The 23,051-nt window shown below is 42.8% G+C and overlaps 1 protein-coding gene across 2 annotated transcripts in view; it reads right to left on the bottom strand.

Moving 5' to 3' along the window:
- The window catches only part of TPST1 (tyrosylprotein sulfotransferase 1), a 118,042-nt gene that overhangs the window by 53,539 nt on the left and 41,452 nt on the right, over window positions 1-23,051 (bottom strand). For both annotated transcript variants that reach the window (XM_036765860.1, XM_036765861.1), the window contains one exon: window positions 14,964-15,909. In XM_036765860.1, coding sequence (XP_036621755.1) covers window positions 14,964-15,808 — 845 coding nt within the window. In that variant the 5' untranslated portion in view covers window positions 15,809-15,909. The remainder of the gene's footprint in view (window positions 1-14,963; window positions 15,910-23,051) is intronic.

Raw genomic sequence — 23,051 nt, 5'->3', positions numbered from 1 at the left:
CACCCAATCCCTTCATTTCCCTGGGACTCAGTTTTCTCTCTGGTAAGATGAAGGGGTTGAACTAGTTGGCCTCTGGTATCCCTTCCAGCTCTAGAGCTATGATTCTATGAGTAATGGTCCTAAAAATATTCTAAAGAGGTCAAAAATAGAGGGAAACGGCTCATATATATAAAAATATTTGGAGCAGCAGTTTTTGTTGAAGCAAAAAACAAAACAAAGGCTCATTTCCTGGGGGTTGGCTGAACAAATTTTAGAATTAGAACAAAATTTAGAATATGAAATGTCATGAATTTCACTGAACTGTAAAAAATGATGAATGGGATGGGATTTGGAAAAATCTCAGAAGACTTGTCTGCACTGATTCAGAGTAAAATTATCACAGCCAGAGGAACAATTTATACAGTGATGATGACGATGAGAATATAAAGGAACTCTGACCAGTTAGATGACAAACCACAGCAACATAAGAATTGATGATGATGCATGGTTCCCACCTCTTGACAGAGGTGATTAACTAGAGGTTAGGGATCAGGCAAACATTTTCAGACATGGTTAATTTGTGAATTTCTTTTGCTTGACTATATTTGTTACAACGGAGGACTTTTATTTGTGAGGGGAGTTGGAGGAGTGAATGGGTAGTGACAATGATGCAAAACTAAAAAAGAGAAGAAAGATAAAAGTGTCAACAAAACATTAAGAAAAATTACATTAGAGAGCAGAAAAAGCTCAGAAGGGGACACAGATAAGCAGGACAGACTGAATACAAGTATATTAGAAGTAATATATACTTTTCAAAATTGTATATAATAGAAGTTCCATTTCATATACTACTTTCCTTTTCCTGTCTTTGTAGAATGAAATGTTCATGTGTATGGATATTTATTGAGTTCATAATAAAAAAGAAATAATAACAATGATGGTCCTGAGTAACTAAGTAAAGATTAAATTGTATCTAGAATATTCTTTTTAAGAAGGGAGGAAGTGTGTAATCAATCCACCTTTGAAAGATTTCTACCAAAAAAAAAGAATAAATGAAAAGTTTTGGTATTTAAAGGGGTACGCTTCAGTTATCCAGAAAATTCACTGATATAAAATCCCCAATTTGCCCAGTATGAGAAAAAGGGAGTGTTACTGCATACCAAATTTAATCTAACTTTCCTTTAAAACAGATGTAGCCATGTGTGAAATTATTCATATGAGTACTGGATGGTCCTGATTTTCTTTCTGATTTGACAGTAGAACCAGAACCATTAGGTTTCTGCTCCTTCATAAGCAGGGAGAGTTAAGATGATGGATTCTTATTTCTTTTTAATTTTCCTTTTCTTCCAGAAGCAATATGAGCTCTAAAACTTTTGTTAAAAAAAAATAGCCAGGCATGATAGAAGGCAGAAAGAGATGTAAAAAAAATAACTGGGTAAAAAGAAAGATACAGAAAACCATCAGTCAGACTGGATAGTGGATGGCAAAAAGTGGGGTGGTGGTTAATACCTCACATCATATATTACCAAAAGCTCTAACTATATTTAGATAAATGATCTAAATATTTTAAATGACAACAAGAAACTAGAAAAAAAAGGAAGAGGCATTTCTCTCAACCGTGGAAGGGAAAAATATATTAACAAATAGAAAATAAATAGAAACAAAAACCAATGGACTTTATTCAACGAGGAAAGATTTTGTGTGATAAAAAGTAATAATATATCAGATAAAATTCTGACATCGAGAATTTATAAGGAATTAATATTGCTAAGAAGATCTATTCCTCAGGGGAGAAAAGGACATATATAGGGCACTACAGCTACATATATATGTATGTACGTACATGTGTATGACAAGTATGGAAAATGTAGGGAAATAGGAAATAACTTTCGTTATAAAGTGATACAAAACAGGTGAACAAAAACTAACACATATGTTGGCTACAACAATATAAAAACTAAACAAAACAAAAACCCAGAAGGCGAGGGAGCTTAATAAACATACAAAGAGCTTCAGATGGAGACGAAGAGCACATTGTTGTGAATTTTTAAATTCAGAATTAAATTTTGAAATTTTAAATGTTAGAATGTGCGCGATATTTGGTCTTTTCTGTATGATCAAGAGACTGCTCCTTGGTATTGGTTATGAATGCTGCCTGTCCTAAAAACAATCAGTTACTAACACCTGTCAATTCTGTCTCCAACACCACCCCCCCCCCACATCTTCGGCCCCCTCCCTGCCTTCTCCCAGGCCCGCACATCTATCACCTGGCCCACCAGTCTCTAGGCTCCTTTCTCTCGCAAGCCATCCTACATATAACTTGCTGTGACACTGACCTTCCTCTTCCTCTCATTGGCTGGTTCCCCCCAGATCCTCCACCAGGTGAGCCCCGTCTTCAGCCCTTTCTGGGCTCTCTCCATGACATCACAGTAGCCTCCTCACCCTGGAGGTTTACTTTGGCCCTAGGCTTCTCATGATGCACAGATGATCTTCCGCTCTAGCCCCTAGTGACTTCCTATGGTGGCTGCTTCTCCAGAACCTCCATGTTGAGGAAAGCACCGAGACCAGCCATGGCTTCAGTCCCTTCTGGACTTTTCCCTGTGCAGGTTCTTTCTCCCACCTGGGCCTTTTTTTTTTTTTTTTTTTTTTACTGATTCCAACCAGGGAATCCGAGGTTCATTCCTCACATTCCAAGGATTCCTGGCTTTCGCCCTTTCATTTCTCATGTTTGATGTCAGATATACTGTGAGCAGATGAAGGGGCACAAATCTCTGGGTACAAAGACCCTGGTAACCCTGTGTCACAAAGGATTTGAAGTGACCAGTTAAGAAACAAGGCCCTTTTCTGAGCAGTCTCTAGTTTGGACGGGGATGCCTCAATCCTAGCTTGAACATGCTTCCCCTGAAGGCCTCCAAACTCTCTCTCAGCACTGTGCCCATAGGAGATTTCTTAAATTTGCTTCTGTGCTGGCCACCGGGCACTCTGCTCAGCTGCCACCTCTTACCAACTTTTCCTCTTTTCCCTTCCTTGACTTGCCACCCAGGAAGCACTCTCTGTTCTCCTACTTCCTTCACACCTCGCCTGGTCTCCCTCAACCCAGTGTCCCTATCCTAGGCATCTACCTCTCCCCCACCCATCAGGAACCCCCATGCCCCATACACATCCCTCATTGAATCTTGGATATCTCAGAATTGTTCCCTTCTCCATAATGTTAACATTCAAAGCGCCCACATGTACTATATATCACTTCTGCTGCAGCCAGACAGAAATCCATGATCCACGTGTTTGGGAGAGATAATGATTTTGCCATAACACAGTTAGTGTCTTTTCTCCATGACAGATGAAGAAAGCATCAAAAATGTGCAGTGTTTCAAGTAGGAGAATGGATGGGGCCAGATATCACACCTGGTTCTAAATGAGGATATGGTGATGAATGAAATGCTAGCAGAGAAAAGGACTTAGGAACAACCAAGATGGCCTTTGAAAAGCTTCCATATCCTTGCCACAAAAGGCAGGCACTGGATAGTCCGTTTCTATGCTACACAGACTGAAGTACCCAAATAGTGGGTACAAAAGATTCAAGAACAGAATTAAAAAGGACAATGATTCCCTAAAGTACTGAGCCCAGGCAGAGGAAGATATAAGGGCAGCCCCTGAAAGAAGTAACTAGGTGAGTTTATATATTTAGTTTACAATAGACCAGGCACAGTCTCACTCAGTGGTAAGCAGAGCTCATTGCAATGGGGAATGCCCAACTAGGGCCCTCGGTGTTAGGTTATTACATTTTGCCCAGTGCCCACCTATGAATGCAGACTAAGAAGCGGGACATCTGGGGTGAGTCATTTAACCTCTCTGGGCCTCAGCTGCCTCATCTGTAAAAACGAGGGGGCTGGATTAGAGGAGTTCCAGGTCCTTATCAGACCTCAAAATCTATGAACTGTTCTCTATTTTAGCTTGTTGGGTTTGGGGATTTTTTGGGTCCTGCTTGTTTTCCGTGTGGCCCTCTGAATCTGCTTCAATCATTTTGGGGGGTTGGGGGGACTCGAGACTTTAATTTTTTTTTCCATTCCAAATCCAGACCTGTGATCATTTTGTCAGTGTGGAAACTCACATTATAGAAACTCTCTACACCAGCGGTGAGTAACCTGCAGCCTCAAGGCCACATGTGGCCCTCTAGGTCCTCAAGTGTGGCCCTTTGACTGAATCCAAACTTCACAGAACAAATCACCGTAATAAAAGGGCTTGTTCTGTGAAACCTGGACTCAGAGAGCCACAGCCGAGGACCTAGAAGGCCACATGTGGTCTCAAGGCTGCAGGTTCCCCACCCCTGCTCTACACCAATGCAGACTGGCAACTCTAGTGACTTGCCCATGGTTGTATACCAAGGATGTGTCAGGGACAGGACTCAAAGCCAGGCCTTCCTGACTGCAAGGCCCACCCTCTATCAAATGAGAGCAAACGAGATAATATGTGTAAAGTGCTTCAAAACCTGCACGTGTTGTTCAAACCTTAGCTGTTATCATTATCACATCCGCCAAACTACGCTGTTGTTGTTGTTCAGTCACGTCCAGCTCTTTGTGACCCTGCGGACCACACCGTCCATAGAGCTTTCTTGGCAAAGACACTGGAGTGGTTTGCCATTTCCGTCTCCACTGGATTAAGGCAAACTGGGTAAAATGATTTGCCCCGGTCACACAGCTAGGAAATGTCTGAGGCTGGATTTGAATTCAGGTCTTCCTGACTCCAAGCCCACTGCTTGTGCACTATGGGCCACCTAGGTGCCCAAACCAAACTATAGTGCCTTCACTCTAATTCCATGCACTAGAATGTATAGCTATCTGATATTTTATATGAATATAAGCATTACTGCCAAACTTGTAAAGTTGAATTCTTTAGTATCGTTGGATTACCACAGGTTAGAGCGCTGTTTGGCTACTAGTGCATGGTGCCTTTTAGGGAAATTTTCATGACAGCTGAAGTCATAAGAAGAAATTCTAGCTTGGAACAGAAAGTCAGGGAAAATAAAAGCTGAAACCAAACACTTGCTGGGTAGAAATGTCCACCTGGATTCCTATTCTTCATCAAAACACCATTAGAATTAGTAAACCAGTAAGAGATAATCTTGTATAAAAGGCTTACCACACTTGACAAATGGCAGGTCAAGTTTATTTTCTAAGGCCTAACCATAAACGTCATTGGAGTGGCAACGAATTGCATGTCTTAGAAATGCAGCTCTTTCCAAAACAGTATCATTTTACAATCTTTCTAGTTATTATTATATTTTCAGGTCAATCTGACATGTTGGATATGAAATAGGATTTAAAACCAAAGGAAATTCATATAAAAATCACAAGTACTAGACAGGAATTTAACTGTATATTTTTAAAAGGAATATTTAGCAATAACGGGCCAGACAAGGACAACACCATGCTCGTAGAAGATGTACAATAAATACTCTTGGAATGAATGAATAAGTAGATGTGAGTAAATCCATACACTAAATTTAACCGGTTGGGACTTGCCTCTGGGAGGCTTCCCACCCTGGATTCGATCTGCAGAATCTTAGCATGGGAGGGGTCTTGGAGGTTCCCCAGGCTGCTCTCTTCCCCGATGCAGGAGTACCCTTGACAGCCCTTCTGCCAAAAGTCCAGGCTTTCCTAGAGCATCTCCGGTCACTGGGAGTTGACTAGTTCATGAGGCAGCTCACGCCACTACTGGACAGCTCCAGCTGCCCAAAGGTTGTTAGAAAGCTCCTTCTATGGAGCCAGAATGGACTTATCTGCAGCTTCTAGACACTGCTTCTAATTCTGCCCTCCAGAACAAGGAAGAGGAAGTGGAATCCACCGCCAGGTGAAAGTCCTGCAAACATCAGTCTCATTCTAACTCAACTACCGATTTTACATAATATCTAATTTGCATCCAAGCCTGCCTCAGATACTTACTAGCCATGTAGTCTTGGGCAAGTCACTAACTTGTGTTTGCCTCAGTTTTCTCTATAGTAAAATAGGGGTGATAATAACAGCACCTGCCTCTCAGGATTGTTGTGAGGACCAAATGAGATAGTATGTGTAAGGTGTTTAACACACAGCACCCGGTGCCTAGGAGGGGCTACATAAAGAGACAGTGATGAGGATGATGACAATGATCACAACTATCATAGTAGGGTACTACCGGAAGTAGTGGGGTAAGGGAGGAAATGGGTTGCACCTACTCCCGTACATTTACTGCTGAAATTCATGGGATTATCTTCAGATTTAACAGAGCAAAACCAAACGGGGGAACATTTTGGAGCAAGCCTCTGAGCTCCATCTCATCGGACAGGTTCTAAAAGAAACCGCACTGCCCTAGATGAATCACCCAGACAGAACATGGACTTTCAGGTTTAGTGGAGACCTCCAGCAGCGAGCCAGTCATAAGGTCACAGATGAGAGCCGGAAGGACCTTCAGATATGGTACAGACCAGAGCTTCTCAACCATTCTGTGTCCTGGAGCCCTTGGACAACCTGCTAAAGCCCGTGGATCCCTGCTTAGAGCCATGCTTTTAAACAATGGAAGGAAATGCAGAAACTTCAGTGGGAGGATGGTGAAAATCAAGATGTCATTTTCTTCCCCATCCAAGTTCACGGACTCCCTGAAATCTGTCCATCAACCCCCAAGTCAAGAACCCTTGATCTAGCACAATTCCTTCACTTCAGAGAAGAAAGAACCAAGGTCCAGAGAAGTTCAACTGTTTGTCACAAAGCCAAACAAACAAACAAACAAGAAGCCCCAAGAATGAGGACTAGGGGCCGAGGCCTCCAGGCCTCCTGGTAGGGCCTAGCGTTCTTTCCACTCCAGCCACTCTTCGCTTCTAAAGGGACTGAAATTTAAGATGCCGAGTCATCTTGAAATGCGATTCAGCATCTCGGCATCATGGGGATAGGACTATGTATAACACAAACAGAAATGTTTCATTTGAAAAGTAACTGATAGAAAGCGTTAATAACAAAATCAACGGAGATTTCATAGAGACTTCAAAATGTGCCCGATTTGCTGGAATGAAAAGGTTTAACATGACAAAGCAATTTGGAATAATGTGCATGAAGCAAGAGAGTGAACTTATTGGTAACCAGCAGCTTAATCAGAGGCCACACCACCCTAGTTTGGTGATTTTTATACCACCCGATAACTAATTGTGACTGGATTGTGAGAACATTTACTAGGGATTTATCCGCTGCTAATGGTCACCGTATCGTTGTTGTTCAGTCATTTCAGTCAGTATCTGACTCTTCGTGAACCCACTTGGGGTTTTCTTGGCAAAGATACTTGGAGGGGTTTGCCATTTCCTTCTCCAGCTCATTTTACAGATGAGGAAACTGAGGCAAACAGGGTGAAGTGACTTGCCCAGGATCACACAGCTAGTAAGTGTCCAAGGCCACATTTGAAATCAGGGCTTCCTTGACTCCAGGCCCGGTGCTCTATCCACTGTGCTACCTAGCTGCCCCACTGGACACTGTAACAAAGTTCGAATTAGAAGACTCTACTCATCCCACAAAATGGCACCATGGGGACAGAGCCAGGGGGTTGAATGTAAAAGTGACTAATCTCTTACTAGGCATTCTCTGACCCAGGTGATTTGGTTCCATCTTAATACTTGGGAATATGGATTTGGGTCTGATTTATTCCAACTCAACCTGGATCACCCCTGGTTTGAGAGATCCCTGGGAAGTCAAAGTAGTTTCAAGGTCATCCCAGAAGTTCAGATCTGACTTGGTATAAACTAGGAGTTCATGACTCAGCTGGATCCCAACCTCTCCCCACTGCTAGTGGAGTTGCCACAGAACCCCCTCTGACTGAGGGATGACCTCAGCCAAGGAGGTATCGGGCCTCATAGGGCAAAATAGAGCCACTGTGGTTTCTACCCATATCTCCAAGGCTAGGCTGACAGGATTAGGGGGTGAGATGCTATTCACCGCAGCACTAGCCTCCCTGCATTCATTACAAAGTCAGCTCTAGAAGAAAAATCAATTCTCGGAGCACAAATCCAGCCTTGGTGCAAAGGGACACTCTGAAAACCAATTACCCAGATAAGAAAGGAAGTGCCTGCATGTGCTTAACTCATTTCTTATCAAGCTAGGAAGATACTGGTTATGATTCATGATGGCTACAGCCGTTAAAATGGAAACAGTTTAGGGAAGGCTCAAAAATGATAACAGGATACAAAAACCCCAGTGATCTAACAATCAAAATAAGATCTGCACAGCTCTACAGATGCCTGGGTTCTTAAAACCCATCGAATCACCTAGGTCTGCTGAATCACCTCAGTCCAAGAAAGTCACAGGAACACTTCCAAAGCCAAGGCTAATGGTTTTTTCATGAGGTATGACTGCTTGCTTTAACAAGCAGAAAGGCAGTCTGGGGTGGTCAGCCCTGGAAATGTCAGCACTGGGGTAGTGTGACATTGATCACAGGATGAAACACGGGCAGCACACAATAAATCCGCCTGGCAGCAGATATACAGTAACAAACAGGAAGTGCCAGTTAACATGTATTTGACGGTACAGTTGGCACATATGGATGATGGCAAGAAAGGACTGCCCTTTAGCATGGACTCGACAAGTGAGAGATCTCCTCCTGTCCCTACAAAAAGGACCACGTTGAGAACATATATTAGACTCTCAAAGAAAATGGAGCAAAGGCATTTGTCGTCAGCACTAGATACGGAATCAAAAGATCTGAGTTCAAATCTTGTTTCTGCTGCCTCCTAATTGCCCTAGCCTTGTGAAAGCCACTTCTGCTTCCAGGGCTCAGTTTCCTGATCTAGAAGATGAGGGCGATTAGATTAGATGGAGGGGAGGGGGACCTGGGGCCCTCTAAGTCCTCAGGTGCAGCCTTCTCCTTCTGACCTGCCTTCGGACTGAGTCCAAGTTTGACAGAACAAATCCTTTTGTTAAGGGGATTTGTTCTGTGAAGCTTGGATTCAGTCAAAGGGCCGCACCCAAGGACCTAGAGGGCCACATGTGGCTTTGAGGCTGCCGGCTCCCCACCCCTGGACTAGATGACCTCAATTTCCCTTCCCACCATAAATCCTATGATGCTATGACAACAACTTTGCAGAAGGCAATCTGGTACCCTAAGCGTCCAAAATTACTGCTCCCTTCTTTCAATGTTACATAATCAGTTACTACATTTTCTTTCTACTTCTAATCCATAATTTTGTTCATTTGGCCTAAGAAGAGAAGAGATTTCTCCAGCTGTGTGCACATAATAGAGTTGTACATCCTGCCAGTCTTTTGGACAGTGTGAAATAGTGAAAGAACTCTGGATTTGGCATCAGATGACCTGGACTCAAAACCTGCCTCTGCTAACTTCCTCCCTGGGAGACCCTGGGCAAGTCCCTTCATCTCTGTGGGACTCAGTTTCCACCTCTGTAAGTTTAAGGAGATTGAGCAAGCTTATTTCCTTAACCTCTAAACCATATGATCCTGTGACCTGTCAAATGAGGGAACTGAATTAAATGAAAGCTCCAGCTCCTTCCTGCCCTATGACTCTGTTCTATTAATCTGTATTCAAATTACAGATAGGGGACCATTTATGGAGAAAAAGATTCATAGACACACATTCCACACTGCACATAACAGCTTTGACAATTCTTGAACATGGACTTTGTAGAATTCAGGGTGCTTCTAATTATTTCAAGAATATTGAAATTTTTTTAATTCTCAAAGTAAACTATTTTTTATATATTTAAAATACAACACAGTACCTTGGTGGGGGTGGGGGTGGGAGACAAAGATGACAGAATTAAACAATGAATCCAGTAAACAGTCAGAATTACTGCTCTAGGCAAGCAAACCTTAACTCAATTTTATAACCTTCCCTGAAGACTTTCTAGATAATAATAGATACTTACTGGCTAAGCAATGCTCTTGGGTTGGGTTAGTGCTTTGTAAACTCCATATTCCTGGCCACTCAACAGCCTTTTCAATAACCTTTTGATCCCTTCAATATTTTAATCAATTGAGTACAATGTGAGTTCAAGCTCACATCTACGCCATGAACAAATGGGTAGAAAATATGCTCTCCTTAATAAAATCAGAAGCAGCATCCTTTGGGAAGGAAAGGGGAGAGATGAGGCAGGAAGAAAAGCGGAATCAGATAGCTAATAGCTTTTGTCTGCACCAACCCTCTGGATTTAACATCACACTATTCAAAAAGTCAAATCATAGAATACTGTGATCTTTAAGGAATCAAAACCAAGAGTCACCCAAAGGACAATGGAGATGTCTGGTAGGCCGTGGCATACCAACGGTGGCAAGTTAGAGTCAACAGAGCAGTAACACAGCATTGGGGTATGGATGATTGGTCATGGAGCAAGAGCAAGGAATAAGGATGAGTATCCCATGTGCCATACTGGTAGCCAAGAAGTGACAAAAAGGCCAAAGGGAGGCCCCCAGAAGGCAAGGGGCGCCCTATGGAGCATTATGGGAGGACAAGGACACAAGTTACACACATACAATAAAAAGGTGTAGACAGGCTGCAACCTGTACCCCTGGAGGGAGAGCCCACATCAAGAAGATCCTGGATCCACTGATATGTTGGATTGGTATATCATGCTACCCTTAGGTGGGTAATTGACATTTTCTTTTCTATCTGGTGCTCGGCGGTATGACAGAGAAACCAAAGCCCCTGGAAACTCCCCTAGAAGAAAATTTTATTGGAAAGGGCAGGCAAGGAAACATTCTTAGTAATTTTACCTGTGAGTAAACAGGTCCTCTTAGAAGTGGTTCATCTACTTCACCAAGATGGCTCCCTTTACCAATATCCAATTAACTTTGTTGCCCTTTCTAAGCCTGTTTCCCATTTCCTCTTCTTTCTTTCCTACAAATTTCTCAAATACTTTATACCTACTACTTCTGATTTGTCACTACTCAACCTCCTCAAGACCCCCAGCATTCTATTAAAACAACTCTCTTAGAGATCACAAATCCAATAGGCTTTCTCAGTCCTCATCCTTCTGGACCTCTCTGTAGTATGTAGCATTGCTGATTCCTCTGCCTTGACTCCCATGATACTGTGTCAGCTGTCCTGGTTCTCCTCCTCCATCCCCAGCTGAGACTTCTCAATCTTTCTTGTCTTCTTTGCTTCTCCTTAACCCTAAAATATGAGTTCCCCAAGGTTCTGTCTTTGACCTCTTCTCCTCTCTCTCTATACTGTCTCCCTTGAGATGTCACTCACTCCCATAGGGCCAACTCTCAACTCCATGTGGATAACACCCCCAATCTTTATCTCTGTCTCTAACCTCTTTCCCAAGCCCCAGTCCCACAATCCCAAGCACTTGCTGGACGACTTTCAGATATATGTCACCTGTCACCTAAGGCTTCAGACATGATGAATTAGACTCATTGTCTTTACCTCACTCCCTCCTTAAGTTCTTCTCTCTGTATTCTCTCTGCTAATGTCTCCATCATTCTCTTCCTTCCCTGTTACCCCATATCTAGTCACCTATTAATTCTTCCTCTTCAATATTTCTGGAATTCATCTCTTTCAATACAATTCAACAAGCATTTATTTAATGCCTATTATATGCTACAAACTGTGTACTAGACAAAGACAAAAAAACAAACAGTTCCTGCCCTTGAGTACAAAGTGTAATCAGAGGAAAAATGTACACAGATTATATACAAAATCTATATGAATAAATAGAAAATAATCCTTGTGGGGAGAGAACCAACCATCAGGAAGACCAGAAGAGGCCGCTTGGAGGAGGTGCCTCTGAGGTGGACTCTGAAGGAAGCTGGGGAATCAACAAGGCAGAGGAGGAAGAGCATTCTAGGAAGGGAGAGCCTGTGCCAAGACATCGCAGAGAGAGCACAGGAGCCTGACTGTAACATATGGACAAGAGCAGGGGAGCCAGTTTGACAGAAATTCAGGATGGAGATAATGGGGACTTAAAAGCCAAATCTGTGGTTTAGGCCCATCCATGGGGCAGCCACATGGAGGATGGAGCAAGAAGGCAAAGACTGAAGACAGACAACCACCATAGCACTACCGTGGCCCCTGGACTAGAACAACAAGCCTCCTCACTAGACTCCATGATTCTCTGCCCCCTTCTTGTACAACCCACATATCCCTGCCAGAGTGATCTTCTCAAAGTACCACATTATCACCCAATTTTCTTCTCAGAACCCTTCTGACTCTGCATCACCTATGGGCTAAAGTCTAAACTCCTCAGCCTCAACCTCATGCTCCACTCCATGATCTGGTCCCTACCCTGCCTAAGGAGGAAATACTGACATAGAGGCAGTATGATGGAACCAAGGAAGAGTGGGACTTGGAGTCAGGAAGGCCTGGATTCCAATCCTACCTGACACAATGACTGGCTGTGCCTTTCTGGGCAAACCACTCAACCTCTGGCCTTCGGAGAATGAGAAGACTGGAGACCATATCAGTTTCCTGGACCTAGTTGACAGGACCAATAACAATGGGTGAAAATCACGGAAAATCTAATTATTACTGTCTGAGAGTGGAACGTAGAGTGGTCTTTAAGAGGAGGCTAAATGTGCACGTATTCTTTGATGGGAAGGGGCTCTCTGCTCAGGTACAGAAGAAATAGATAGTCTCTGTCTTCTCTAGCTCTGACACTGGGCAAGGCCATCTTCCCCTTGGTAGAGCTTCTGTCTTCCCAATCCGAAAAGGGAGGAATCAGGGACTCTACTTTATTATAGGTGCTCAATAAATACAATGACTCGACTGAAGGGTAAGGTGTTTTCCTTCTACTTTCTGCATTTGAACAGGAGCATGTTTCTTACTTCTGCAAGAGAAGTCTGGATTCTACATCTAGATTTTACATGAAGATGAGCAAGTGGGTCTAGGGCAACAATAATCTTTTCCTATTGAGAAAACTTGCCCTCTGAGTGCCCTGTGCTGAAAACCAGGCATGAAGAGTCTGAGTTCTACTTTGTTAGGAAAATACAAAATGCTCTGAATTGCCCTAAAGGCTATGCCTCTGGACAGGTAAATCTCCTTAGTCTGACAATTATGACCTAGATCCACTCAAGTGATGATGTCTAACCATTTCTAACAATCAATAACCCAAAGACAGACGTAAGCAGCCAGCTGTTCCTTTGAGATGATAAACATTAGCAATCAATACTCCCTCTAGGGTTTCTGGCCACTTAAAAACTGAAATTTTGCAACTGCCAACCTTCCTCCCCAAGGGCATTGAGAATGGTTAGAGACACTGTGTACATTTTTTAAATTGCTTCTATTCTTAGGGACTCAACCTAGGGAAGCATAAGTCACCATAACTGACTATCTGAGCAAGCCAAGGATTTTTTGATGGTCACTTCATTAAGAAGGGAGGCAAGATGTCATGACTCTAAGAGGATTTTGACTCTAGTATGTAAAAGACCTCTAAAATCTGGGGCTATCTTTTTAAAAAAGGAATCCTCAAGCATTTCAAAGAATCAATAGCAGAGGATGCTGGATCTTTGAAGGAATCCTTCCAGAAAGATTTTGCAGCACAGAGGAAAGCACCAAGACTGGCAAGACATGAGACCTGGGTTCTAGCCCCAACTTGGTCAAAGTGTGTGACTAGACTCCAGTTTCCTCCCCAGTGAGAGAAATGATTATTAATAACCAATGATTTGGGGAGACCTAGAGTTTCCCCCTTTTCTAAAGTCCTGATTTTTAAAAGTTCAGTCTCTTGAAGGACATCGCTGACAATGAGATTGGACTAACTTTCTTGTTCACACTCCACCATGGTAGAGGAGCCATTGTGTTTCAGGCTTGGGTGGGGCATAAATTTTGTGAATAGATTGCCCAAGGCTGGGGGAATTTAGAAATGGATGATGTAATCAAAGTTCAGTTCCAGCCCCTCAATGTAATATTCTTTCTCTCATTAACTGTTAACCAATCAGGGTTGATTCCCACCCTGGGGAACACCCATTCTTTCAAGGGCATATAAACTGTGGAGCATGTGTGTCAAGTGTCTGAGCCCAGATTTGAACTCAGGTCCTCCTGACTCCAGGGCCAGTGCTCTACTCAGTGCTCCACCTAACTGCCCCTGGTCTTATTAATAAAATGACTAAATTACCTAGAAATTATGTCTCTCAAACCTTTTTCATTGCCTCACCTACTAGTAAAAAAAATAAAGAATTGAACTAAATAATCTCTAAGGTTCTCTCCAGGTACAAAAATTCTCATGGTTCTAATATTAGTAGTATCATATTCTTAGCATTTTCTAGGTATCTTCTAATATGACAACACCAGACTAGGTATATTTCCTGATATTTTAATACTAAAGGACAATAGCTAACAGCTTTAATTCACAAAAATGTTCAGACATGAATGAGATGAACAGAGTCGCCAGTGAGTGCCTTCTTTGGAGTTTGGGAAGACCAGGGTTTAAATCCCCCTTCTGACTCTCACTAGCTACATCACACAGGCGAATCACTTGGTCTTTGATCTCTGGTGTCCTCATCTGTAAAATGGGGCCAGCACTGCCCCACGAGGTGGGACCCACCTCACTTTATTGCGAGGATCAAATGAGATAACGAATGTAAGGCACTCTGTAAACCTTAAAGTGCTATATGTCAGTCATTATTATTATTGTTATTTGAAAAATGACAATCCCTGCCACAAACGTAAGGGAACAATAAATGGCATCCACCATGGGCGGGGATAATAATAATAAGCAGCACCACAAATGGGATATCATTTTACACAAAGCCCTTTGCTATGTCATCTCATTGGATCCCCACTACGACCCTAAGAGGTAGATGTGTGCTACAGACAATATTTGCCCAATTACTAACAATGAGGAAACCAAGGCCCAAAGAGATTTGCCCAAGGTCACAAGTCTGTTAAGTGGGGAGGAGGGGGAGAGATTCATAGTCAGGTTCCAGTGGATGCTGCATTTTTTTTTTCCCAGCAGGTACTCTCAGATTCCCTTCCAATCACTGGTTCCCAGGCCAGGAGGGCCAGCATCACACTCTACTCACTTAGACAGAGACACGCCCCCTGCCTTCCCGATCATCTCTTCATGGTGCAATACTGAGTAGTTCCATGGGATGTGGAGAAACTTTAAGAGCGTTCTCATCCACCGCTCAGGATGCAGGACAAGCTGTTCATAATGGACTAACATGCACCTTTTATACCCAACTTCCATACACTGGTTATACATGGTCTCTATGGCACGGTTCCACTTTGTTAAACAGTCCCTGTAGCTGTTAAGATCAAATCCAGCTATGGTGACTTTTCGGGAAATCATGGAATGTACAGATGCACGCCCATCTCGAACCATAAGAAGAAATTTGGCATTGGGGAATAACCTGGCCAGGTAAGTCAGTGACTTCAGGGCAAAAGGATCTTTGTTACACAGATAAGGGGCTGGTTCCCCATGCTTCACAATAATCTCCAGTAAGAAAGCCTGCATGGCAGAATCCAGCACTTCGTCAGTGACGCCAGCCTCATCCAGCCGGATCTTCTCTTTGCTGGACCGGGACCACATCTGCTTGAGGGCTAGGATTCGAGGGATGACCCTGGTCTCCTCTCCACAACGGATGTCGGGGTGGGCATCCAGCATGGCCCGCATGAGCGTGGTCCCGCTCCGAGGCACTCCCCCGATAAAGATTAAAGGCATGTCCTTGTGGTAGGTGACAGTCTTGTTGGCTTGAAGGCTCAAACCGGTTCTGGGGGTGGCCTTGACGTTCTCCAGTCTGACTGGCTGACTGCGCTCCTCTATTCGGTGATGACACTCCATGGCATGCTGCCCCAAGTAAAACACAGTCACCGAGCTGATCACCAGACATGCCAATAATAAATTCTGCTTTAGTTTTCCCACCATCTTGATGCTGTGATCACGTTACTCAACGGATCTTTTACTCAAAATGATTTTTAGATAACGTCCGGGCCATGGAGACTCTAATTTGTGTAGATGATCAACATCTGGTAGGAAGAAACAGGAAAAAAAATTCAGTTTTACCACCTAGTTAAGAATCAACATGCATCAATTAATCACCAATAAACACTTATTAAATGCCAATTGTGTTCCAAGTACTGTGCTAAGCACTGGTCCATTTGTCACCAGCATTATTTCAGGCGGAGAACCGAAACAGTGTTGAATGCTGTGATATTCTTGGCTCCACATAAAATACACAAAGACAAACCTTTGTGTAAAAAAAAAAAAAACTTGCCATAATCAGAAGCTGTTTTCATGTGACAAATCAAAAACTGTGTGCCAGGCACATCCATACACATATACACGTAGGTATGTTATATGGCTATATGTATACATACTGTGTAGCCATAACTTATATATGGTTGGACACACACACACACATACCCTAATTGCCTTGGAGCAAGCTAAACTAATCACCAAAAGTTCCTGGGAAGATGAATTAAATACAAATGAGGGAACATAGGCCCTCCACAAAATGCTGTGAGGAAACAGGCCAGGATCACTGCGTGTTCGAGCTGGAACGGCTTTGAAGGGCTATCCAGTCTAGGACCATTATTTCTGAGATGAGAAAACTGAGAACCAGAGGTGAAAGTGACTTGCCCAGGGTCACACAGCCGGTAATTACTACATCTGGAGTTCTAATAAAGCTCTGCTGACTCCAAGTATATTTTTTTCCACTACACTAAGGAAAAATCACTTTTATTAATTTTGCTAAATGCAAAGAAAAAAATCTAAGCTTCTATATCTCCTAAACTCAGGGAGAAAACTCAGTTTTCTACCTAGTTTCTGGCCCTTGTCATGGAATTGCTTGTGGTCTACAATACAAAGAATAACAACTAACGTTTATATAGGTCCTACTATGTGCCTGGCTGGGTTCTAAGCACTTTACAAATATTATCTCATTTGGTCCTCACAACAGCCCTAGGGAGTAGGGGCCATTATTATCATCCCCATTTTACAGATGTGAGAACTGAGGCAAAGAAAGATTAAGTGACTTGCCTGGGGTTTGCAAAGCTAGTAAGTGTCTGAGGCCACACTGGAACTTGGGTCTTCCTGACTCCAGGTTCCTACAAAAGGTGGGATTTTATCTGGGACTTAAGGGAAGAAATGGTGAGTGTCCCACCTGATGGCCAATGAAAATGCCTAGAGTCAGGACATGAAGATTTTCTTTTCTTCTAAAAGGAACAGCAAGGCTCCCAGGGTCACTGGATCATACAGCAGGAGGAAGCAAGTGATGCTAAGAAGGTAGAAAAAGTCCTGTCGGGGAAGGGCTTTCAAAGCCTAACAGAATTTTCTATTTGAAACCATGGGTAATAGGAAGAACAAAGAAGTTAAGATTTCCTGCACAGAACATAATCTAAAAATATTACTTTAAAACAGTATCCATCCAACAATGCTCTAGTACTTAGAAAAATCATCCTGAAAATGTGAAACAGAGAATTATACCCCTCATACATACAAAGGATCTTAGAGATCTTCCCATTCAGTGGCTTTGTTTTACAGCTGAGAAGACCGATGTCTGGAGATGTTGGGAGATTTGCTCAAAAGTCACACAGGTAACCTTTACTCGATCATCAACAAGAATTTATTAGATCCTACTAGGTGACAGTCTAGGCACACTAAGACTATAGGAGATCCAGGTGGAGATGTCCAGCAGACAGCTGGAGATATAAATCAGGCGTTCAAGAGAGAGCTCACTCGAGGTCTGCATGCAGACATCTGGAAGTCATCCACATAGAGATCACAGCTAGGACCATGAGAACTGATGAGATCACCAAGAAAGAACAGAGAAAGGAAAAGGGAGGGACCACAAGTGATGAACCAGCAAAGAAGACTGAGATGGATGAGTCTGACAGGTAGGAAATTAAATACGACATAACAGAGATGAGAGATCATCCACAAGAAGGGGGTTCTCAACTGTGCCAAATGCTATGGTTGGTCAAAAAGGATGAGGACTAAGGAGAGACCATTGGATGGAGCTACAAAAAGGGCATTGATGATCTTGGAGAGAGAGCTCTTTCAGATGAGGGGAAGAGACAGAAGCCAGACGGAAATGAGTTGAAAAGTCAGTAGAAGGTGAAAAAGTGGAAGCAATGAGTGAAAAGGAGAAGAGACACAGGACGAGAACTTCAGGAGACAGTCATAGCCAACCCCCAGCTCTAGATGTGGGATCTATATGGCACTTCAAGGTTTTGCAAAGCTGCGTTTTTCTATAGATGAAGAAACTGAAGCTGAGGAAGGTCCTGTGACTTGCCCAGGATCACATGGGTAGTCTGAGGCTAGATTCAAATTTAGGTCTTCCTGTCTCCAAGGATAGAAGAGATCAGTGCATGTTTGACAGGAGTAGGAAAGGAGCCAGTGGAAAAGGAAGAGTTAAGAAATCGGGGAGGAGAGGAGATGATGGAAGGAGCAAACTCCTGGAGTAGAGAGGAAGGGTTGGAATCAGGGGCACAAGTAGAAGGGGTGACTTGTCAAGGAGAAAGAACTGCGTCATCCTCCAGCATTGAAGCCAAGAAGAGGAGTATGCTGGAGTGACTCCAAATGTGGAAACACAGAGGAGAGGGAGCTTTCATGGATGGCCTCTTTGTTTTCAGGGAAGTATGAGTCTAGGCCCTTTGGTGAAAGCGAGGGGAAGGGATGGCATATGTGGCATGAAGGGAGATGGTTTGGAATAGAACCTATGAGAGTTTCATGGAAAGTAAACCAGTGGAGAATAAAAGAATTGGTGTGCAACAGTGAAGGCTCAGTTGAGATTAAGTCACAAAGTCTCAGCGGGCCCAGTCAGAATGATTGTGGGATTTGACCTATCTGTGTTCCACAGTTCTAGAGCAAAAGCAGTGAGGGTAGATGGTGGGAATAATCTAGGGGTGGGCTTGTCTGACTGTTGATAGTGACACACATGCAGATCATATGGTGCACCACCCTGATTTCAAGTTACGATCAATGTCCAACTCACTTAGAAAGGGACAAACATCAACAGGCCAAGGAAGCAAGGGATTCCCAGGAAGAGGACAGTGTCAAGTTGAACTGGTGAACTAAAGGGAGTAAGCATGGCCTGGGGATGTGTGACTGGAGGTGTTGGTGAGGATGGAGAATCGGTTTAGGAGGAGTGAGCCCTAGGGAGAGAGGAAAGACCAGGAGATGATAATCAAATGAAGGAATTTCAGAATTACAAACTGATGGGGGGAGGTGGGGGGGGGGTGGGAAATGAGATAAAGTTGATGGACATCCCTGTGTTTGACCAAGGAGTTTGCTGAACTGAGAAACAAGAGTATTTGAGGCGACAGGTCTTGGCACACAGTAAGTGCTTAATAAATGCTTGCTAATGAACTGACATCAACAGATTTAAACCTACTCTTGTGGACAATGAGGCTATGTTACTACATTGAAACTTCTCTTCATTTCAACTAGCCTAGGCTGCCATTATTTAAAGGCATATTAACGGTAATAATAAACATGGCTTAGAAGTTGTTGTAGCAATCTACTCTTTGATAAACCCAAAGAGGCCAGCTTCTGGGCTAAGAATTCACTATTTCACAAAAACTGTTGGGAAAATTAGAAAATGGTAGGGCAGAAACTGGGCATAGACCAATATCTTACACCATATACCAGAATAAAGTCAAAATGGGTTCATGATCTAGGAGTAAAAGCTGATACTATAAGTAATTTGGGAGAGCAAGGAATAGTTTACTTATCAGATTTATGGAAAAGAAAAGAATTCATGACCCAACAAGAGATAGAGAGCATTACAAAATGCAAAATGGATCATTTTGATTATGTTAAATTGAAATGCTTTTGTACAAAAAAAGCCAATGCAACAAAAATTAGGAGGGAAGCAGAAAATTGGGAGAAAATCTTTGCAACTAGTACCTCTGATAAAGGCCTCATTTCTAAAATATACAGGGAACTGAGCCAAATATATAGGAATACAAGCCATTCCCCAATTGAGAAATGGTCAAAGGATATGAACAGGCAGTTTTCAGAGGAAGAAATTAAAGCTATCTACAGGCATATGAAAAAATGCTCTGGATCACAACTGATTAAAGAAATGAAAATCAAAACAACTCTTAGATACCACATCTCTCCTGTAAGATTGGCTAAAATAACAAAACAGGAGGATGATAAATGCTGGAGAGGATGTGGGAAAATTGGAACATTGTTACATTGATGGTGGAGTTGTGAGATGATCCAGCCATTTTGGAGAGTAATTTGGAACTATGCCCAAAGAGCCATAGGAATGTTCATACCCTTTGACCCAGCAATACCACTTCTAGGGTTGTATCCCAAAGAAATCACACAAGAGGGAAAGGGACCCATATGTACAAAGATATTTATAGCAGCTCTTTTTGTGGTAGCCAAGAATTGGAAATCAAAGGGATGCCCATCAATTGGGGAATGGCTGAACAAGCTGTGGTATATGAAGGTAATGGAATACTATTGTGCCATAAGAAATGAGGATGATATGGACTTCATAACAACCTGGAAAAACCTACACGACATAATGCTGAGTGAGCAGAGCAGAGCCAGGAGAACACTATACACAACCACAGATATATGGATTCCGTGAGGACCAACCCTGACATACTTCGCTCTTCTCAGCAACGCAAGGTGCAAGGACAACCCCAGGGGACTCACGATGGAGAATGCTATCTTCATCCAGAGAAAGAACTGTGAAGCTTGAATGCAGATTGAGGCACACTACACGCTTGCCTTTTTTCTTCTCTTTTGTTTTTGTTTTTGGGGTTTGTTTTTTTTTTTGGTTCCATTTCTTCTTTCTCATGATTCATTCCATTGGTCATAATTCTTCTCCACAACTTGACTAGTGTATAAATTCATTCAATGTGAAGTTATACATGGTAGTTATATGAGATTCCATGCCATCTTGGGGAGGGAGGGGGGGAGGGAGGGGAGAAAATTTGGATCTCAAAATTATGTAGAACCGTGTGTGGTAAACTAAAAATAAAAAAAAAATTTTTAAATGAAAAAAAAAAGTTGTTGTTCCCTTTAAAAAATGGACCACTTACACTATCAGACTACATCCTAACCTGGAAGGATCACCTTTACATTTCATTCAAAACACCTAAGGGAAAACAACTGCCTGACTAAGCACCATTCCAGCTCCCTTAAAAAAAAATGAACACATGAGTAATAAGACAACAGTTTTAGCTCCGCCACTAATCTCAATCAGATGGTGTGTGACGGAAGACATTTCTGTAACAGTGCACTCCACTACTGCTGAGCCTATTTGTACACTGATACAAAGGGCATTCAGAAATAGGGCTTGCCATTCACAGGTTGCAGGCCATCTCTCGCTCTTTAAAATGCTTTATTGATTTTTTCTCTATTGCTGTCACTTACCAATTAACTTTCCCTTTCACCGCCCTCCCCAAAGATCCCTCCCTTGTGGCCAGGTCCACAGAAGCTCATTTCTCATCTACCCGCCCTTTCTTTCTTTTAAGGAACAGTAGTCAAGTAAAAGAAAGTAGTGTGCATTAAGAGGAAGGAGTCTAAGAGCAGGCCTGGACTTATTTTTCTGTTCCTGGCTGTTAGGGTAAAGAAAGAGAATTAGAACTCTGTTGGCTGTTCATTGTTCTGAACAAGCCGGCAGCCCCACATCTTTAGCAGACCACAAAGATCATCATCAGGCTGGAAATGGGAACACTTAGCTTTACTCTGTGTACGAGAGGGCAGATTGCTTTCCTTTGGATTTCTACAGCCTATAGACTTTATAATTTAGCACTCTGTGATACACTATGCTTGCGTTGTGCAATCCCAGGTCAAACACAGTTCCATGTTTCTCTAACTAGATGCTAAGTACCTTGGGCAATGATCCTGTCTTATAATCCTATTCTGCAGCAGAAAGAGCCCTGAAATTGGAAAGAGAAGGCCAGATTTTGAGTTCTAGGCTTTGTGAGTCAATGCAACTCTGGAAAGGAAGTATGACAGAACTTAAATATTTATAGAATGATTTCATAAAACTCTGTTCTAAGATAATAATAGCCCATCAATGCATTAAGGATCTGTGAATTCATCTGTGTGGGTGCACACCACACCAAGGCACACTGTTAGTACAATGGCCTCTGAATTGGGGTCCTGGATTGCCTGGAGGACCATAGCATGATCCCAATGGGGGCGTGATGAATCAGAGGGTAGGAAGAAGGGTCACATGCCACCCTCTCCACTATAGTCAACCATGGGGCTTGTCTCCAACACAATGACACCTACTCTTCATCCGTTTCAAGTCAAAATTCGCCTATTCCAAAAGCTCCAGCAGCTGTGAAAATCCCCAACCTTCCTCCTTCTGATCCAGGCACTGGCCCCTCAGGGCAGTTGTAATCTAACTCCAACTGCATCAACCATGCAGTGCCATAGAAAAAATCACTTTCCCCAACACACACAAACACACACACACACCAGCATACCCACGAAGAAAAAAAGATACAGTTAGGGATGTATGATTTTAAAAGTTTGAAGCCCTCTGACTTAAAAGACTTTCCTCAAGGGTTACTATGACTGAAAATTTTCCACACAATGGACAACCTGGTGATATATGCCTCTTCAAACCTAACTACGCTGGCAGATTGATGGCAGGCATACAGGCAATTGCTGTATGCTTTTCCTACATGGCAGGACCTTGCCAATGTGCTTGCTCTGCTGGCACACCCTGGAGAAGCCAGGCTCACCTCCATGAGGTATCATAACGAGACTGAGTATAGGATGTTGGCTTTTTGCTTTTAAAATGAGCTGAACAGATGTGTACTTCCTAAAGATAACCTTAAATATCTTAAAACCTCAATTTTGACTGACAATTAGTGAGTAATTATTATAGAAGGATCCTGGCTTTAAAACAGAATTCAGCCTTGGGATTTTTAAACGGGAGCTCTGTTAGGAGTTTTATAGATCCTAAACTCCTTGGATGACCATCTTGTAGTCACAGAACCAAAAATAAACTGCTAGGGAGTTATGTCCCTAGAAGATCAATGCATTCTGAAGACTGGCCAGTCCTCATCTGGCGCTCAGAGAGATACCATGTCTGCACCTCAGAAGTGGCCATCTCCCTCAGGTATGGGTGGTCTCCAGAGGTAACTGACTCCCTCCCCACCTACCACCCACCCTTCTGGCATCAAGA

This window comes from Trichosurus vulpecula, chromosome 7 (genome assembly GCF_011100635.1).
Source record: "Trichosurus vulpecula isolate mTriVul1 chromosome 7, mTriVul1.pri, whole genome shotgun sequence".
NCBI classification, from domain to species: Eukaryota; Metazoa; Chordata; class Mammalia; order Diprotodontia; family Phalangeridae; genus Trichosurus; species Trichosurus vulpecula.
The sequence above is the reverse complement of the archived record's forward strand: the minus strand, read 5'-3'. Positions and strand labels throughout refer to the sequence as shown.